Source organism: Sardina pilchardus, chromosome 24 (genome assembly GCF_963854185.1).
Source record: "Sardina pilchardus chromosome 24, fSarPil1.1, whole genome shotgun sequence".
In the NCBI taxonomy this organism is placed as follows: domain Eukaryota; kingdom Metazoa; phylum Chordata; class Actinopteri; order Clupeiformes; family Clupeidae; genus Sardina; species Sardina pilchardus.
This window is the reverse complement of record NC_085017.1, coordinates 25,571,022-25,592,131: the sequence shown is the minus strand read 5'-3', so window position 1 is coordinate 25,592,131 and position 21,110 is coordinate 25,571,022. Positions and strand designations below refer to the sequence as shown.

General features: G+C 44.8%; 1 protein-coding gene across 1 annotated transcript in view; it reads left to right on the top strand.

The window, feature by feature from the left end:
• The window catches only part of gabbr1b (gamma-aminobutyric acid (GABA) B receptor, 1b), a 102,223-nt gene that overhangs the window by 76,716 nt on the left and 4,397 nt on the right, over window positions 1-21,110 (top strand). Inside the window, exons 14-23 of the mRNA XM_062529994.1 lie at window positions 391-454; window positions 2,836-2,913; window positions 8,790-8,940; window positions 9,196-9,328; window positions 9,530-9,646; window positions 12,973-13,080; window positions 14,105-14,198; window positions 16,800-16,927; window positions 18,091-18,219; window positions 20,831-20,974. Coding sequence (XP_062385978.1) covers window positions 391-454; window positions 2,836-2,913; window positions 8,790-8,940; window positions 9,196-9,328; window positions 9,530-9,646; window positions 12,973-13,080; window positions 14,105-14,198; window positions 16,800-16,927; window positions 18,091-18,219; window positions 20,831-20,974 — 1,146 coding nt within the window. The remainder of the gene's footprint in view (window positions 1-390; window positions 455-2,835; window positions 2,914-8,789; window positions 8,941-9,195; window positions 9,329-9,529; window positions 9,647-12,972; window positions 13,081-14,104; window positions 14,199-16,799; window positions 16,928-18,090; window positions 18,220-20,830; window positions 20,975-21,110) is intronic.

Below are 21,110 nucleotides of genomic sequence, written 5' to 3'. Positions count from 1 at the left end.
TAGGGGTGGAGTTCAGGAGAGGACTAGATGTGTATGTGGAGAGAGGGGTGTAGTTGAGTAGAAGATTAGATGTGTGTGTGGAGATAGGGGTGAAGTTGAGGAGAGGACTAGATGTGTGTGTGGAGAGAGTGGTGTTCAGGAGAGGACTAGATGTGTGTGTGGAGAGAGGGGTGAAATTGAGGAGATGACTAGATGTGTGTGTGGAGAGAGGGGTGGAGTTGAGGAGATGACTAGATGTGTGTGTGGAGAGAGTGGTGTTCAGGAGAGGACTAGATGTGTGTGTGGAGAGAGCGGTGTTCAGGAGAGGACTAGATGTGTGTGTGGAGAGAGTGGTGTTCAGGAGATGAGCAGGTGCTGGAGTGTGTGATGACGTGTGTGTTTCCTCCTCAGGGCCATGTGGTGTTCGATGCCCAGGGATCCAGGATGGCTTGGACTCTCATTGAACAGCTCCAAGGTATGTCCTGTCCTTCATTGTGTATGTATGCACTGATGTTTGTGTGTGTGTGTGTGTGTGTGTGTGTGTGTGTGTGTGTGTGTGTGTGTGAGAGAGAGAGAGCATGTGTATATAAAGAACAGATTTGAAAGGTTATTTTGCAAACAGTGTTCATATGACCCCAGTTGGACAGCCTCATGAGGCCCATACCTGTGTATGCCCATACTGTACCCACATGTAAGTCTGTCTCAGTGTCCATATGTTCTCTGTCTCTCTCTCTGTGTCCGTATCTGTCCTGTCTGTATCTCTCAGAGTCCATTTCTGTTCTCTCTCTCTCTCTCTCTCTCTCTCAGGGCCAGATGTACTAACACAGCGCTAACAGCGAGTTTTTGTATACGCAGACTGCGAACGCTGTGCTTTGCTATATAGCGCGGAATTTACTAAGCTGTCACTTCATTACGTTAACAGCGGTCATCCCCGCCCGTTCCCGCCCCCTCTACAACGCTAACTGCGTGTGTAGAGCTCGAACTACAAGCGCAGTTGAATATTGCAACATTAAAAAGAAAGGTTTAGCGATCATAGGCTACATGATACAAAGAGATGTCAACGAGCTGCGACAAACAGAGTAGGCCTAGTAGTTCTAATAATCCACTTAAAAAATTGTCTACTTGTGAACTATTTACTGTACGTAGACTAAGGATATGACTTAATGCTTGTCTAACAGATTGGGAAGTGTAGGCTATGTCATGAAAGAGAAAACACGATTTTAGAGAGGCAAACAAAAGTTAAGGTTGCTTTTGACATAGTACAATGAAGAAAACTGATGCTCTGAATATTGATTCAGCTGTCTCCAAACGTTTTTCTAATAGATGCATTTAACCGCAATTTGGATTACACCTGCTTTCAGAAGGCGGAAGTTTTTCAACGCAAAATAGACGTGCGCTGTTTTCATACATATGGCGGAATACTTAATCAATCGCTATTAGCACCTCTCCTCCCCTGTACTTGCGCGTTACACCCATTTTCAGCTGATCCGCCCAGGAATTAATATGCATGACACGGAAAAGCGCAAATAGCCATTCTCAGCTCCCACGGCAGGCAGTCTGCGCGTTTCCCTCATTGCGGCCGATTTGTACATACCATCGCCATGCTATTACGTGCACGTTACGCCTAAAATGTGCGCAAAACGTTAGTACACATCTGGCCCTCAGTGTCCATATATGTTCTCTGTCTCTCTCTCTCAGAGTCCATATCTGTCCTGTCTGTATTTCTCTCAGTGTCCGTTTCTGTTCTCTCTCTCTCTCTCTCTGTCCTGTCTCTCTCTCTCTCTCTCAGTGTCCATATCTGTTCTCTCTCTCTCTCTCTCTATCTGTTCTGTCTGTATCAGTCTCCAGTCTTCCTCCCCTCTGTCTCTCCTGCTCATCTGATTTTCATACTTCTCCTCTGAATCGCAGACAACTCATGTTCCACATTGTTGTCATGGGAACAGAAAAAAGTGTGAGATGAGAACGAGTATGAAGTGTGAAGTGTGTGTGTGTGTGTGTGTGTGTGTGTGTGTGTGTGTGTGTGTGTGTGTGTGTGTGTGTGTGTGTGTGTGTGTGTGTGTGTGTGTGTGTGTGTGTGTGTGTGTGTGAGAGTGTGTGAGAGAGAGTGTGTTAGTGTATGAGTGACAAGAAGAGGCTTTTAAATTGTGACTGCAACTGCAATCGTTTCGCTGTGCACTGATTAGTTTCAGACATGGTGATGCTTTTTAGAGATGAGGTTGTGGGAAGAGTTTATGTAGTGAGTGTGAGTGTGTGTTATGAGTGTGAGTGTGTGTTTGTGTAAAGCGTGTGTGAGTGTGCGTGTTTGTGTAGAGTGTGTGTGTGTGTGTGTGTGTGTGTGTGTGTGTGTGTGTGTGTGTGTGTGTGAGTGTGAGTGTGAGTGTTTATGTCTCTTGGCAGCAGAGCTCTGGAGGTATGTGTTTTATGTCTGTACTAAGGGATCTGCTGATTAGATTGATGCCCACCTTCCTGACTTATCCGTGTGTGTGTGGGAGTGGGGGGGGGGGGGGGGGGGGTATGTGTATGCCAGAGTAAATGTGTGTGTGTGTGTGTGTGTGTGTGTGTGTGTGTGTGTGTGTGTGTTAATTGTTGAATTTTTACATGCTTGAGTCAGCTTGTCTGTTCTCTTAGCACTGTCTGGTATTTACATTGTGATTTTGCTCTCTTTCCTGTTTCTTCTGTCTCTCACCTCTCTCTCTCCTCTCTCCCTCATTCCTCTCTCTCTTCTCTCTCCCTTTACTGTCACCCACTCTCATTCATCCCTCTATCATCTCCATCTTTATAACTGTACCCCCTTTTCACTCATCCTCTCTTTATTGCCCTTTATCTTTCTCTCTCTCTCCTCTCCTCTCTGAACAGGAGGAAGTTATAAGAAGATTGGATATTACGATATGACCAAAGGCAATCTCTCCTGGTTTGGAAATGACAAGTGGATCGGTGAGTCCCCTGCCTCTCTCTCTCTCTCTCTCTCTCTCTCTCTCTCTCTCTTTTAATATTCTCTCTCTCCTCACTTCCCCCCCCTCTTTCGCTCCCTGTCCTCTACCTGTCCTTTCCCTTCACTTTCTACTTTCATTGTGTCAACCACAAAAGAAATATTTGCAACAAGTGCCTATCAATTTCTCTGTCACTCTGCTTCACTTGTTATGGTGAACGCTGCAAGCTCATCATAAAGTCATGTTATTGCCTCTATTACTGAAGTGTCACGGCTTAATTCCACGCATAAATTGAGCAGGGGTTCAGTAATAAAATATGGCTTATATAACATGAGTGATGGATTCATTTCATTTTTATAATTAAATCTGATGGGACCAGTTCAAAGTCATCTGCACAGCGGCAGCGTAGAAGAGATGCCCCTTGACAGCTGAGACAAACAGAGTCAGAATCAGAATGCTCTCCCAACACACACACACACACACACACACACACACACACACACACACACACACACGTACGTACGTACGTACGCACACACACACACACACACACACACACACACACACACACACACACACACACACACACACACACCTTGGCAAGCCTTGCAGTGTGACCTTGACTCTGAGGGAAATGAATGAACCAATCAGCATGGGCGACAATGCGCGCACGGCGGTGATTCCAAATTGTTTGTGTCAGTCATCCCACCCTGGCGAAACAGAGGAGACAGTGTGTGTGTGTGTGTGTGTGTGTGTGTGTGTGTGTGTGTGTGTGTGTGTGTGTGTGTGTGTGCAGGTGTGTGTGTGTGTGTGTGTGTGTGCAGGCATGTGTGTGTGTGTGTGTGTGTGCAGGCATGTGTGTTTGTGTGTGTGTGTGTTTGTGTGTGCAGGCATGTGTGTGTGTGTGCGTGTGTGTGTGCAGGCATGTGTGTTTGTGTGTGTGTTCGAGACCAGCACCTCGTGCTCATTATAAGTCTGTTTCAGATGCATTACTGATTCCCCAGATGTTGGGCTGCCTTTGGCTTCTAAATGAGCTGATTAGTGCTTTTAAAGCCCGTCTCCAGCGCCATCGCTATGGCAACCACACCGAACTGTCATCACACGGTGGCCTAATGAAGCGATTGGTGTGAGCCCTCACAGGCGGGACGTTTGTCTTGGCCACCGATTGGTCCAGAGGTGTGTGATGGCAGCTAATTGGTGTGTAGATAGGCGGGACATTATGTCTGGGCTCCTGATTGGTCCAGAGGTGTGTGATGTCAGCTAATTGGTGTGTAGATGGTGCATGCAGGTTGTTGACTGGTGTCCTGAAGACATAGTGCTTGATTGCCAGTAATGCCTGATTGGTAATTGCTGTGGTGGTGTGTTGGCCAACTGCTTGTGTCAGGTATAAGTCTGCAGTTTGCTGGTTGCCAAGTGTGCTGTTGTTGGGCTGGACCTCTGGGCTGATTGCCTGTAGGTCACACAAAGGTCGATGTTCCTCTTGTGTAAGGTCTTCACTCGTTTCCGGGGGTCATTTCCATGACGATTTTAGTAAGACTTAGAACTATCTGTCTGTCTGAACAATCTTTTGGTATGTACGTGACGTGTGTATGGGTGTGGGTGTGCATGCGAGCATACAGTATATGTGTGTGTGTGTGTGTGTGTGTGTGTGTGTGTGTGTGTGTGTGGTGTGAGAGAGAGGGCTGTCTCTGTATGTATGTGTTTCTCTATTACTGTCATAAGACTGTGTGTGTGTGTGTGTGTGTGTGTGTGTGTGTGTGTGTGTGTGTGTGTGTGTGGTGTGAGAGAGAAGGCTGTCTCTGTATGTATGTGTTTCTCTATTACTGTCATAAGACTGTCTGTGTGTGTGTGTGTGTGTGTGTGTGTGTGTGTCTGAGGGCTGTCTCCGATGGCTGAAGTATGTTTGTGTGTGTGTGTGTTTGTGTGCGCTTGCGTGTGTGTGTGTCCTGGTGTAGCTGCATCAGTGTTCCAGGCACGTGTCAAGGTCAGTAGCTCCGCCCTTCTCCTCTGAGACATAAGCAGCAGATGACCCACTCTGATACTGAACAGCGTCTGTGTGTGTCTGTGTGTGTGTTTCTCTCTGTCTGTCTGTCTGTGTGTGTGTGTGTGTGTGTTGTGCATGCTCTCTCAATGTTAGGTCCTTAACATTGTTAAAAGTATATAATCTGTGTGTGTGTGTGTGTGTGTGTGTGTGTGAGAGAGAGAGAGAGAGAGAGAGAGAGAGAGAGAGAGAGAGAGGGAGGTGGGGCGCAGGCATAAACAGACATAAACTGGGCGCAGTGCATCAAATTGAATGTGTACATTAAGGCTTTGCATGTGTGAGCAAAAGCCTTAATGTACAGCTCTCAACTCAGCATCAGCATCAACATCACAATCAATTATCAGTTCAAACAGGACTGTTGTTGAAGGAATAAGCAGATGAAGTGTAAACACCACCTCGTGATGACAGGGTGAAAAGACGAGGCCGCTTGCAGCCGCGTGACGTCTCCGAGCCTAGTCAAGTTTAAAGGGCCAATAGATGTCATACTGTAGGAGGATTTGTGCGGGAGGTTATTTGTCAGAAGTACAAACTGTATCCTAGTGCTACTACAGGAGGAGTCCTCCTACAAGCCATTCGGTTCTCGTATCCTATGCATTTATGTGTATATTTACGAGTGTATTTATGAGTGTCTAGAGCTGGCGGTGTTGCTGCTGCTTATAGTCTTTTGTTATTCTCCGCTAATGGCTCTGTATAGCAGCGTTTTGCAATAACGCGCAAATGCGATTGATGGGGATCTCACCGCCAAAATGAGATTTCACAGCCACAGTATGAAATACATTATGCGGAATGTAACCAGCTAAAATGGCAGGTGAAATGTATAGAAGAGTTGTTGTGGCAGGTTCGCATAAGGTAAAATAAGTGCAACTCATCTTTATTGTCATAAATCTACAGGTGTTTTGTTTTTTGGTCTGCATTCGTGTTATTAGCAGCCGCATATGCTTGGTGAATAAATGGCTCTCATATTAAAGTTGATAGCCTAATGCCTCTGAGCAGCTCACATAACACATGCAGGCCAGAGCACAAATGAAATAAAAAAAACAGCTTTTTGTTTCCCGTTTTGTTTTTGCATCAAAAACGGAATAAAAAATTCATAGTGCATTTGTTCACAGTGTGGGGCCTGGGGTGTGTTTGTGGTTCCTGCTCTGCTGGCCATCCTGTCCTTCTTACCTGATCACCACGGTTACCCATCTAAGCTGCTAGCTGACTAAATGTGTCCAGGCCATCTTAATGGATCACCTATAAATGGATATAAATGCGACATCAGTGATTAGGGAGTGTGTAAAAAATGACCATCCTCTATTTATGGAGAGCATATAAATACTTTATCGGCCTTTTGGGAGCACCTGTGAAGACCACACAGGTGTTGAATGAATAAATACATAACGTTAATGCCCCTCTGGAGCTGTTTATGAGCTGGTATGGAGTCGGTGATGAGCACTTATAGGGGGTTTATGGAGCATGGAGTACACTGTTGGTATTTAGCGCATGTGAGTTTACGCATCGTGGATCATGTGGACGTTCAGGACGTGCTTAAATACCTTATAGGTGTTGAGGTAATATGGATGAACGCCCTGCCATGCTTTTGGTAGTGAATATAAATATTGTTGGTGTTTAGGGAGGGAATATAAATAGTCCGTCCTTGAAGGCGAAGAGTGATTTTGCTCCAGATCAGCTGCCACGGCCACTTCCACTCTTCTAGCGGCGGATCCAGTCCGTCCCACCCATCTCTCTGGCTTCCTCCGTCTCGTCATGCATCACCTCACTCTTCACTTGCTTTCTCCTAGCTTAATTCTTTCTCTTTCTCTCTCTCTATTTCTCTCTCTCTCTCTTTCTCGCTCTCTATTTTCTCCCTTTCTTTGAGATTTGTAGGTTTACGTTTATTGTTGTCTCCTCTTCCTCTTTCCTCTCCTCTATCCATCGTTCTTGTTCTCTCTCTCCTCTCCTCCACTGAGTGTTTTATACAGTATTTTGTGCTCTTCTCTCTCTCTACTTTGCTCATTCTCTCCCTTGTTGGTCGCCCCTGACAACCACCGCATTGCTACTTTCCTTTCCTATCGCTGTGGCAACCATTATGGGGCTTGGTCGCCATGGTAACACAGTGTCCCGATTCCAACATCAAGGGCAGGGAGAGGAATTAAGCCGAGAGAGGCAGTGGCCCAAAGGACACCACACACACACACACACACACACACACACACCACACAACACACATGCATGCACACACTATGACACTATCACACACACACACACACACACACACACACACACACACACACACACACACACACACACGCAAACACGCACACACACATACACATACACATACATACACTGAGGATAACTTGAGATGCACAGCACACAGTTAACTCATATAGACAGAGGAGTATACATTCCTTGCCAAGAACATTTCAAAAGTATGTAGTGTCTAAAAATGAACATCCTGACAAGTATTTCCTGAGCGATATGTCCCCTCCTCAGCATAGAGAAGAGATGTAGCCTACTCTGTTGCCTTTGCAATTGCACCATTAGATGCATTTTGATATATCTCCAGTAATACTATCATACTATGATGTAGGCCAGGCCTGTGTGTGAGATTCTGGTCTGTAATGTGAGTTCTGCTTTCACAGAAGTTAGGACTTGGATCAAGCCCTCTTTTATATCACATGAGAAATATTCTCTTTGGACCTCTGAAACATATTGATTACATCTCAGTAGGTCAGCTCATTTGAATGATTCTTTCAAAAATGTTACACCAATGGATGTTTTTATGGTCAGTTCAGTGAGCAAGCGACCGTTTCATCCAAAGGCTGGTTTTGTCACAAAGCCAGTTTAGACATCAATAGAAACTAGCATAAATGCACGGAACTCGTGAACTGTGGCCATTGAAACTTCTTTATCACTCTGCCAAGACATATTTCCTGCCAAGTGAGAGCCCAATAGACTGTGGCAGACCTTTTTTGCCATGTGACCTTGTGCTGATGCGACGACTTGACTCTTAGAAGCCTTCGCTGGTCGGCAACAGCGAGATAACATTTAAGTCTGTTGACGCACATTTAGCTTCCTCTTTATATAGCCCTTTTTTCAAAATGACTAGCTTTACCTTTGTAATGTTAGGGGGGGTAGGTGGCATTGTAAGTGCCGTCGCGTCTGCACTAAAAATACTCTAAATGCTAAAATGCTTTCTGTGTTGACAAGGGAGAAAGCAAAATGTTCCTTTTTACCGCAATCCAGAGAAATGTGTCAGCATTAAAGTAAGAGCTACAGTGCCGTGTTGATGATGATGTGTAATTTCCCTTCACATTTAAGGTTCGCTGAGCTGTAATCTGGCCCCCGGCTGCTTTTATATTGACGCGTTCAGAGCCGAAGAAAAAAAAACATCCACCTCCACGGCTTGGTGCTTTTAGTCTTTCAAGAATGTACTGTGCGCTGTTCTTCTCGCACACACAGAGCACCTTTTTTATGACTCAATACATCATAGAGGATTTGATGAGATGATGAGGTCAATGCATCATAGAGGAATTATCTCTCCGCACACTCTCCATCCTACTTCTTTCTCCTCTTTTCTCTCTCTTTTTCTCTCTCTTCCTCTCTCTCCCTCTCTCTCTCTCTCTCAAATTAAAATTATTCTCTCTCTCTTTCTCTCTCTCTCTCTCTCAAATTAAAATTGTTCTCTCCCTCTCTCCCTCTCTCTCTCTCTCTCTCTTTCTCTCTCTCTCTCTCTCAAATTAAAATTGTTCTCTCCCTCTCTCCCTCTCTCTCTCTCTCTCTCTCTCTCTCTCTCTCTCTCTCTCTCCTCTCTCTCTCTCTCTCCCTCTCTCTCTCTCTCTCTGCGGTCATAGGTGCTGGCCCTCCGGCAGACCAGACTCTGGTGAATTTTGAGTACCGCTACCTCTCCCAGAAGCTCTTCATCTCCGTGTCGGTGTTCGCCGGCTTCGGCATCCTGTTTGGCATCGTCTGTCTCACGTTCAACATCTACAACAGCAACGTCAGGTACAGTAGGCTCCTCATGCAAGACGTCTGACTGTCTGTGGGTGGAGGTGGGTGGGTGGGATTATGATGAGATTAGCAAAGAACTTGCATCCCCTACTTTGTAAAATCCCTTTTCCTCAATCAAATGTCACAGGGTCCTAATCATGTATGTGTGTGTGTGGTGTGGTGTGTGTGTGTGTGTGTGTGTGTGTGTGTGTGTGTGTGTGTGTGTGTGTGTGTGTGTGTGTGTGTGTGTGTGTGTGTGTGTGTGTGTAGGTATATTCAGAACTCGCAGCCCTACCTCAACAACATGACGGCGGTGGGCTGCATGATGGCGCTGGCTGCAGTGTTTCCTCTGGGAATGGACGGCCTGCACGTACACAGAGACCAGTTTCCTGTTGTCTGCCAGGTGGGAACAGGAGCATTATGGGATACGGTGTCCAGACAAATTAGTTCTTTTTCCCAGACGCTTCTTACTTAAAGGCATCGCACTAATTAGTCTGTTTGTGTGTGTGTGTGTGTGTGTGTCTTCCTCTCTCTCTCTCTCTCTCTCTATCTCTCTCTCTCTCTCTCTCTCTCTCTCTCTCTCTCTGTTTATTTGTGTATTTAGTTCCGCTTGTGGCTGCTGGGTTTGGGCTTCAGTCTGGCGTATGGCAGCATGTTCACTAAGATCTGGTGGGTCCATACTGTCTTCACCAAGAAGGATGAGAAAAAGGACAAGAGGAAGGTAAGAGCTTCACCCATTGTGATTGGACATTAGACATTACTGTACTGTACATTACATGACACTTCCTGTCCAAAGTGACGTACATACTGTATGTCAACTACATTACAAGGGACTACACTGTCCTCAGAGCTACTTGGGGTTAAGTGCCTTGCTCAAGGCCACAATGGAAGCTGGGAATTGAACTGACAATTTTCAGGCTACTACACGCTATCCTGGCTCCTTAACCACTACACTACCACGCCCCTAGACAAACTACAAGCAACCCTTACTAGAACCCACCCTAGAAAAGTACCCTTCAGTAAGTAAAGAAAATTAAAGATGTTAGGTAAAGATTAAATGATGTTATAAAAATAGTATGATCAGGTGCGTAGGCCAAGTGAGAAAATTTGATAAGATGTGTTGTGTTGGTAGCCTGTTATAGACTGTAGCAAAAATAATAGCAATGTCCAATATAAGTGCTGTTGGAAATGATTTTGATATCAAGCAAGCAAAATATGTTGCTGGATGTGGGCTTGCGTCAGTTCAGTGACACATTGAGGCTTTAATCACAACATGCACCATTCCATGCTGTGTCAAAATGACAATTTACAAGAATTTGACGGCACATAGTAATTTTTATATCAATGTTGTGGTTCTGTCCCAGCGGCCTGTAGAGCAGATTTGTCATTTTCTTCGTCTCCCTTGACTTATTTATGAAGTCACACCTCAGTGGGAGGATGCCCCCAGGTGGCGTGTTAGGCACATTACACGAACCCTTTGAACTAAACATAGATTCCCCTCCGGTCTGAATTGGCTTGATTGACAAACCAGTCGTCTTTAAAGAAAAACATTGTTTTGTTACCCAAACATCAAATGCTGTCGATGTGTATTTGTGTTGGTCTGTGTGATCGAGTGTGAGTGTATGAGAGAGAAGGGTGGGGGGCGTTGTTTAGCGATGTCTTCGTGTGTGTGTGCTGGTTATCTGTGCTGCAGTGTGTGTGGTGTGTCTTTGAGTGTGCTGTTATGTTTTTCGGCTGTGATCTCCAGCTCTGACTTTATCATCATTTGCTTCAAGGGCAAGAAGCGTTTAGAAAAAAAGATCAATACATCATAGAGGAATTATCTCTCCCCACACTCTCCATCCTACTTCTTTCTCCTCTTTTCTCTCTCTATCTCTCTCTCTTTCCCCTCTCTCTCCCTCTCTCTCTCTCTCTCTCTCTTTCCCTCGCTTACTCTCCCCTGTCCTTGTGGCCTTGAGCGTTTTTCTTAATCGTTGACTCCAGTCTCATTCAGAGGCTCCAGAGCTGCCCGTCCATCACCTCAATCATGTACCGCACGCATGCACGCACACACACACACACACACACACACACACACACACACACACATGCACACACACACACACAAATACACACAAACGCAGGCACGCACATACACACACACACACACACACACACACACACATAAACGCACTTAAACGCATGCACACACACACACACACACTCACACAGACTATAGACTCTCTCTCTCTCTCTCTCTCTCTCTCTCTCTCTCTCTCTCTCACACACACACACACACACACACACACACACACACACTCGTTGGCTACTTAGGTATTTAGTGTTACCTTGGGAAGATGTACTGTATTACATTAATCTCTTATTGGTATTCAATGCATGCATTGTAAATACATTAACAGTCTGCCTCCATATTCTCATATAGATATGAGAATGTGAGAATATAAAGACTTCAAAGGATGTGATATTTTATTATCTCTTGCCACCGTATCAAGCTATAAGGTCATGCAGCCTGGATCTTTTTATCTTCTATGTTTTTAATTTGAAACATCAGTGCAGTCCATCAGTGTAGAACAAACTGCCTGTAATCCTGTTAATTCACCTTTGTTTCTGAGCCTTTGATCATTTCCATTGTCACACCAGACATGAAACCTATGGAATATTAACTACTTGTAACATTTGTTCCAGATTAGAGATGAATAGTGGCCGCTACAGTTAAAGTATATGCATACATACTTTAGTACAGGGTTTATACTTACTGTAATTACTTGAGTATAGTGTATACAGTACATACTTACATACTAACATATAGTATGCATAGTTTCACATAATGTCCATCCATTCAGACAGACCGTCATCTCCTAGTATCCTACACATAAAAGGGTGCATGGCTGTGTGTGTGTGTGTGTGTGTGTGTGTGTGTGTGTGTGTGTGTGTGTGTGTGTGTGTGTGTGTGTGTGTGTGTGTGTGTGTGTGTGTGTGTGTGTGTGTGTGTGTGTGTGTGTGTGTGTGTAGGGGTGGTTGTTGCAGCCTGCGTACACGTGTTTGTTTTAGAGAAATGTGTCTTGCACCATGTCTGCTCATGATGATTGATGGAGGAGAGTTTGTGCTAATGGAAATCCTGCAGCCCTGTAGTTTGCTGTGGGGAAGTGTTCCCTCATTAATCTCCAGCCTTTCTCTCACCCTTTTCCCTTATTTCCGGGAGCTTGTGTTCTTTTGAAAAAAAACAAAAACATAAATCAAGGGCAGCTTCATTGATCGGGTCAGAGAGTAATGCGTCAAATAAAAATCCAATACACCTTCTCTCTATTGACAGTGTATTCTTTTGTGTGTGTGTGTGTGTGTGTGTGTGTGTGTGTGTGTGTGTGTGTGTGTGTCGGTGTATAATGTACTGTACTGTGTACAGATGTTCATTCTGTATGTGTCAATAAATTCATATCTGTGTTTGTATGTGTGTGTGTGTGTGTATAATTGAGTGTGTATATGCGTGTGTGTGTGTGTGTGTGTGTGCATGTGAGTGCATGTGTGTGCATGCATGTGCAGGCATTTTGCACAGTGTTCCCATGTGTCAGTGAATTCCTGGAATATCATGGAATTTCAGAGGAGGCAATTCCAGTCAGGGAAAGTCAGGGAATTTGGTCAATTTGCACGCACAGTCAGGGAATATCAGGGAATTTTATTAACAGTAAATTATGTAATTGCCAAACCCTGCTGTGTATTCTCGTTTCATGTGTGGATGCACCTTTTAATGTTTTTGATTTGCCTGAAACATTTCTCTTTATAAAAATGTGCAACATTCTAGAATGCAATATCTTGGCTGGTGGTGGTACTTCAGGCAAACATTCCGGGGAAATGCCCATTTCGAGGTCATGGAAATTCTGTTTTATGGTCAGGGAAAGTCAGGGAAAAGTCAGGGAATTTTAAGTCTGACTTAGAGTGGGAACCTTGTTTGCAGAAGTTGTTTGTTATATTTGTTCTTTGCAATGTAATTGTCCTCCAGTCATCAATTCTCTCCTCCCTCTGACATCTGGTCCTCCTGTATCCCATCAGCACCTGGACCCTTGGAAGCTGTATGCCACTGTGGGCATTCTGTTGGTCATCGACATCACGTCCCTCATGATCTGGCAGATAGTTGATCCCCTGCACATCACTGTGGAGGTAGAGCTTACTCCCACCACAGACACACACCACACAAGCACACGCACACGCACACGCACACGCACACGCACACGCACACACACACACACACACACACACACACACACACACACACACACACACACACAGGAACGCACACACTCACCACATATGTACCTTTTTATATCTCTTCCTGTGCTTCCTGTGTAAACATCTTATCTTCCTGTGCAATTGCCTGACTTCCTGTGTGAGCTACTGTTGTATATGTTGTTCTGTTTTCATTGGGTGGTGACTGTGTCATAATGAGGTGCACCTGCTCTACTCTGTTATCAGGATTTCATGTGTAATTGTGTAGTTGCTGGAAGCAATACAACACATCAGCATCACCCTTGGCTTTATCCTAGTATATTTTTGCACCTGCACAGTGCATGCAATTTACATTTGCTTCACACCTGGAGAACAAGCCATGGTGTGAATAATGGTATATAGATCAGGATCAAGATGTGCACATACTGTACTGTAGCTGCTAGAGACCTGCTTTCCTGCTCCTCCTGGGTGTAACTGGTCTAACATGTTTGGGTGTGTGTGTCTCTGTGTGACTCCCTATTGTGTTGGGTATGTGTGTGTGTGTGTGTGTGTGTGTGTCTGTGTGACTCCCTATTGTGTTGGGTGTGTGTGTGTGTGTGTGTCTCCGTGACTCCCTATTGTGTTGGGTGTGTGTGTGTGTCTCTGTGTGACTCCTCGGTGTGCTGGCTGTGTGTGTCTCTGTGACTCCCTATTGTGTTGGGTGTGTGTGTGTCTGTGTGTGACTCCCTATTGTGTTGGGTGTGTGTGTGTCTCTGTGTGACTCCTCCGTGTTTTGGGTGTGTGAATGTCTCTGTGTTACTCCCCGTTGTTTTGTGTGTGTGTGTGTGTGTGTGTGTGTGTGTGTGTGTGTGTGTGTGTGTGTGTGTGTGTGTGTGTGTGTGTGTGTGTGTGTGTGTGTGTGTGTGTGTGTGTGTGTGTGTGTGTGTGTGTGTGTGTGACCCCCCGTTGTGTTGAGCAGAAGTTCACCCGCGAGGCTCCTAAAGGGGATCTGGACGTCCTGATTGAGCCCCTGCTGGAGCACTGCAGCTCAGAGAAGATGAACACCTGGCTAGGTGAGTCACACACACACACACAAATCATATGAATACATATGCACACACACATGCACACACGCGCACACACACACACACGCATGCATGCACACATACACACACACACGCACACACAAGCACACAAACACACACACACATGCACATGTTATATACTTTATTTGATTCCACTTTACAAATTACATTAGAAATCAAATATCCTGAATAATCTTGTAGATTGAAGCAGTTCAGCAATCTATCATGAGTATCACACACGCACACACACGTACGCACACACATACATACATACAGTACACACACACACACACACACATACACACATACACACACACAAATTCTACTTGTCCAAATTCCCTGCCATATCAGCATTTGTCTGTTTTATACCCCCTCATAACGGGCATTGAAACCACCATCTTACTGATGGAAAATGTCACTATGGAATAGTCTTGTCCCCCAGTTCTAGGAAAGGATGATTTTTATTGCGTGGCTGGATGTTCCACTTGCAGCAGCATTACAGGAATGTGTTCATCTCTGTATGGTGCGAAAGCAGCCAGCCAATCAAAGCCGGCCCTAGACGTGTTTATTGTGGATGTGGTGGGTGTTGTGACATATTTGTTTGCTTGCATTATGTGTTTCGTCGCACGGAGCCTCTCCAAAGAGTTTTCGCTCTGAACTGTGCACACACACACACACACACACACACACACATAGATGCGAGTGCCGCTGTGCAGCCAGACTCGCTTCTAGCTTCTCTTGGGGGACGTGGTGTTTCTGACGGGCCACTCCGCTTATTAACTGACAGCATCCAATGGCTTCAACTACAAATGGCGGCTTTACAGAGGCTTTAAAGGCTGACTGCTGAGTATTTTGTAAAGACTTTCTCGAGAGATAAATCAGTCGAGTTTAGACTATAGTGGAGCGCTTTGTTATTTGTGTTTATTTATTTTTTTATGCTGGAGGCATTTTAGCCACTTCAGTCAGCACCATGACAAATGCCAGAAATGCTGTCTTGTCATAATAATGAAAACAGAATTATGTTATCAATAATCATGACCTGAGCAGTCGGTTATGGAAGAGTGAGTAAAAAGGCCACATTGGACATCAAATTGAAGTCTGCAAACGATAAAGAATGTCAAGAATTATACGAACAAATTTCTTGTGTTATATGCTTTTAGAATCCCATTATCACAACTACATGCCCATTTGAAACAAATCAGAGAAGTAGACTGACTATGATTACTGCAGTCAGTGTTGTAGAGCTGCATTATAGTGCAGCCCATTGAATTGGCTCTCTATATGAGACTGAATTCCCCCTCTACTCTATATGAGATGTGTCATGGAAGTAAATTTGCATTGTGATCCCCTACTGACCACCACCTGTTACTGAGGGGAGGATCAAGTGTCACTGACCTTTCATCAAAGCCCAATTTGTGCTCTTTCAACCACAGTACTTTCCTGTGTGTTAGCTGCATTGTGTATAAGCCCCAGGACAGTGTTTTATGCAAGTTAGAGTAAAAGGAACAAGACCATATTAATACCATATTAATTGCCCCCGAATATAAACCTCATAGGTGAAAAATGTTTGTAAAATCAACGTATAAACCGTGGCTAATAGTTGGGAAATTACGGTATGTTTTTGATCACTTATTGGTAAGCCACAAGGGCTGACTAATATTCACTTTTCTCATCATGCTTTTCCCCATTGTTCATTAGATTACGCGTCTGTTCTCCATAATGAAAAATCTTTTAATATTGATCTATAAACATGGATAAAATTGACCCTTGACAATGGGCAATCTGTATTCGGACAACTAACGGATAATTAGGATTAACAAAGACTTTGATCACTGATTACTTATTCATTGTGTAAAACCAACGAGCTCAGTGGACTTTGATATTATATTCAAATGTGTTATGTGTCTGTGTGTGTTTCTGGTCTGAGAGCTTAAGCGGGCGTTTGTTGTATTGAAAATGAGAATCTGCAAACAGCTTGACCATGTGTGCAGATGGCCCACCCTTGATTGCGGGATTAAGGAAGAGGGTTATATTCTGGCCAAGGTTGCTCCCTGATTCAGTAGTTGTTGTCCTTAAACATTCCTAGAGTCAGAAGGTCAAAGCTTGTGAAAGTGCTGTGCTGGCCAAGACATCCCTTCCTGCTTCGAGGAAGAAGTCTTGACTCAGGAGTAATTATGAATTCCGTGCAGACGGTGGCAAGATAATCTCCGTCTTTTCAAGAACACGTCCCCTTTTTAAGATTCCGTCGGAGTCTAATCCTGCTGAACTTTCAGATACTTTCGCTGCTTTTAAGTCAAGTGACTCATCAGATCTCGCGCTCTATTCCTGTGTGTTTTATCAGTTTAATTGAACTTTAATTTAATTCATTCTGAGTATAGACATTTCTGCTGCACTTTGGAGAAATGGTTAGCTGTGATTTAAAGCACTGTTGCACAGAAGCTATTGCAGTGTATTTCTGTTACAGCAGGAGATCAATACAATCTCTCTCTCTCTCTCTCTCTCTCTCTGTGTGTGTGTGTGTGTGTGTGTGTGTGTGTGTGTGTGTGTGTGTGTGTGTGTGTGTGTGTGTGTGTGTTTTATCTCCTACAGGAGTGGTGTACGGATATAAAGGGCTGCTGCTTCTCTTGGGCATCTTCTTGGCCTACGAGACTAAATCTGTCTCCACAGAGAAAATCAACGACCACAGGGCTGTGGGCATGGCTATCTACAATGTTTCTGTGAGTTTCTGTTTGGTCTCTCTCTCTCTGTCTCTCTCTCTCTCTTTCTCTCTCTCTCTGTCTCTCTCTCTCTCTCTCTGTCTCTCTCTCTCTCTCTCTCTCTCTCTCTCTCCCCCCCTCTGTGTGTGTGTGTGTGTGTGTGTCTGTGTGTGTGTCACAAAGTATATTATTTTCATGGTAGGCATACAGAATATTCATTACAATAAAGCTAAATACCAGCGGCCATATCTTTAGCCCATGGCCATTTTTGTACTCTATGAACATACCAGATGTACTCTTAAGTCATGTTCACAAAAGCCAAATGTAATACAGAAACTAGATTTTGCCCCCATTTTGGAATCATTTTTTACATGCACAAATTTCCATGCAAATTCAATCCCATTGTCCGTCCTCTGGCTTGAACTCTGCTTGAGGGAGAGAGAGCATGTGTGTGGCATTTGTAGGGGGGGTGTTTGACATTCTGAAGGGTGTGTGTGTGTGTGTGTGTGTCTGTCTCTCTGTGTGATTCCGAAAGACACTTGGTTCTCCTGCCCGGAGTGCTTTTCCAGGAATCTCACTTTGCTCCCCTCTCTCCTCTGGTCCGCCGCCGTGCCCGGGGGGGGGGGGGGGGGGGTTCGGCCCCTCTCCTGGTCAAATGATCTGGCAGCGGAGACGCCGCTGTTTTGATGAGCTCTAATTCACTTGGCCGCAGCTGAAAGAGCCCGGCTCAGCTGGCCATTGCCGGACTTAAAGGCCATTTCTGTGATTGGTTGGACACACAAAGCGTCGCCGGCTCTGATGTCCCATAAAAGGGTCTTTTAATCACCCCCCCCCCCCCCAAAGTCTGCAGTGGGGTGTATCCGTCTTTGCAGCGTAATTGAAAAAAAAAAGAACTTTTATCTGAATGATTTTATGGTATTATGATTTTGTGCAAGCTTTGGAAATCTATTGTGTAGCCGTAGTGAAGGCTGCACTTGAACTGTGTGAATTGAATTGTTGAATTAAGGGATTGGCTCATGTCACTCTTTGTGGGTCTTGCTCTTTGTAGGAGAGTGCTCTCTCCTCCTATGGTGCCGTGTATGACCTTTCTTTCTTTTCTCTCTCTCTATCCCTCACTCTTTCCCCTTCTCCCTCTTCCTCTCTCTTTATCTCCCCCCCCTCTCTCTCTCTCTTTACTTCTGTAGGTTTTGTGTATGATCACCGCTCCGGTCACCATGATCTTGTCGTCCAAGCAGGATGCCTCCTTTGCTTTCGCTTCCCTGGCCATCGTCTTCTCTGTCTACATCACTTTAGTGGTGCTGTTTGTCCCTAAGGTAAGCACACATGCACACGCACACACACACACACACACACACACACACACACACACACTACAGTGTCAAGTGAAAAAAAAAAAACATTGCATATCTTCGCACTGCTGCAGGTCCACCGTTAGCTGAGCCTATTCTTGGTATTGGCTTATCTGCGGTTGCATTATGCGGTAGATATCTGCCCTGTAGCATTCACACAAGCAGGCAGATTGATTCTGGGGAAGTTTTCAACAGTTTTGAAACTCAAACACATCCGGTTATGCTTTTTGTGATTGCGCTCCATTGACTGAGAGTAGAACTGATTTCTTTTAAAAACACTGTTCCTGTATGGCTACACACACTGAATGCAAGTCACTGTACGTATGCTGCTAAAACCACATGGGAAATTATCTTTTTATGTGTGTTTTGCATCAGAAGGTTCACATGTTCCTTCAGTGTATAAGGCAATTATGCCTTTGTATTTTTGGTGTAAGGCTGATACAGTTCCCATCCAAAACACTACGCTTCAGTATGTTGTCCCATTCATATCGACTGCCCTGTGTATCTTTACTTACATTGTACCATACAACGAGTGAGTTGTCTTCTGGTAAGAATCTTATGTCAAATGAAGTGTGTTCAATGCATGAGAACAGTTTGGGCGGTAATGAAGATATTCATGCAGTGTCTTTCACATATTGTTGATGCTATCACATTAAAGGGACACTTCACCGATTAGCATTAAGCTTCATCATCGTCATGTTTTTGAATGGTCATGCATCATTCCCTCAGTTTGCTTTGAGATGGGAGAAATACGGATTTCAATGTTGGACTTCCTGCTTTCATTGATGTAAAAATCATCATTTTACATCATTGAAAGCAGGAAGTCCTATTCATGGGTTTCATTGAAATCTGTATTTCTCCCATCTGCAAACTGAGGGAATGATGCTCGACCATTCGAAAACATGACTGTTTTTTTAAAGATACGAAGCTTAATGCTAATCGGTGAAGTGTCCCTTTAAATGGCTTGTGTTGTGCAAATGCCTGTATTATCTACATGATCACTGACTGTCTGACACTGACACTGACAGACGCGTTTCGGCGCTCTGCCTTCCTCAGTGTGTGACACACTGAGGAAGGCAGAGCGCCGAAACGCGTCTGTGTGAATAAATGATTGTTTATGCATAGTGCGGCCTATCTCTTGTTTCCATGATAGTCTATACTTTGGTCAGCACTCTAAAAAAGTTATAAGTCTTGAGTGAAGCCTGCTCCTACCTTTATGAACTTCACTGACTACATAAAGAAATGACTGTACGCAGACCAGTGCATTTTCTCCATTGCAACTCGTAAAGTACTGTATACCATTTTGAATGTCAGTGTTAGGTTTTAAATTGTGTATACATAGTAGCCTTTTGCCTCAAAAGTTTAAATTATATATATACATTGTCACACAACCAGTTGTCATTTTCAACATCACCAGTGGTAATTTCGCAACTAAAAGCTGAATGACATTAACATTTCAAGGTGTCTCGTTGCTGCATAGTCTCCTGCAATCAGGATGTGGCTTTATGTATAGAATGGTGTTTGTTTTTCTTTAAACTAAGTGATGGAATTACTAAACAGGAAATGCACTTGCAGCTTTTGCAGCTGTGGCTTAAGGTTTTGTGTGTTGCTGATTCCAGTAATTGGACCTCGTGTTTCAATGTTTAAACAACTTCGGAAAACAGTAATGATTTGCTATCGACACACAAGCCACATTAACTGCTATGCAACGCTCATTATTTTCTTTAGTGAAGTAGCGAGAGCCTCAGATCTCTCCGGGGAAGTTGTTTACGCGTCGACGCGCGGTGTGTCATTAATATCCTCCTCCTGCTCCAATATAAAAAGTCTTTAAAGTCGAGGCTGATATGTCACCGCATAGGGGACACAAATTAGAAGCATTGGCTGTCGGAGATCATAGAGGGGACATAATGAATAACAAGCCATTTGAAATCTCAGTCCGTCTCTCGCCGTTAACGGCGGTCGTGTGCTTCGGACGCCCGTTCGTTTTTTTCCCCCTCGGAGATGCCCGGTCACCGATGAGAGGTTCCGGCACAGCAGCAGCAGCAGCAGCGCTGCCCGCTGGTGTGTGTGACGAGAGCGGGCATGCGAGTGCCCGGTGGAGATGGACACTCTCTCCGCCCACGTCCACCCACTCTACCGGCTCTCGAACGCAGAGGAGCGCCGTGTTAATAGCCCCCCATTACAGCCTACGGTCGTTTGTCATGTTGTCTGGGCCATACAGTACATGCTGGGGCAGTCCTATGGAACAGACTGTGCTTGAGCTGAAGTGAGATGTTATGTGGAGTGCCGTGCCGTGCCTGTAATGATTAATGATCCCCCTCGTTCACACTCACAAAAAAATCAAACCAGCTCGGTCAATGTGAGTGTTAGAAAAGAGCCACAAGACAAGACATCAAGACATCAGGCTCATGAAGTGCATTGTGTCTGTGTGTGTGTGTGTGTGTGTGTGTGTGTGTGTGTGTGTGTGTCTGTGTCTGTGTGTCTGTCTGTGTGTCTGTGTCTGTGTGTGTGTGTGTGTGTGTGTGTGTGTGTGTGTGTGTGTGTGTGTGTGTGTGTGTGTGTGTGTGTGTGCCAGATGCGGAGGTTGATTACGCGTGGCGAGTGGCAGTCGGACCAGCAGGAGACGATGAAGACGGGCTCGTCCACCAACAACAACGACGAGGAGAAGAGCCGACAGCTGGAGAGAGAGAACAAAGAGCTGCAGAGGATCATCCAGGAGGTACACACACACACACACACACACACACACACACACATACACACATGTACAGACACATTTACACAAACACACTCACGCATGCACGCACGCACATACACACACAGACGTGCACAAACACACACACACACACACGTAC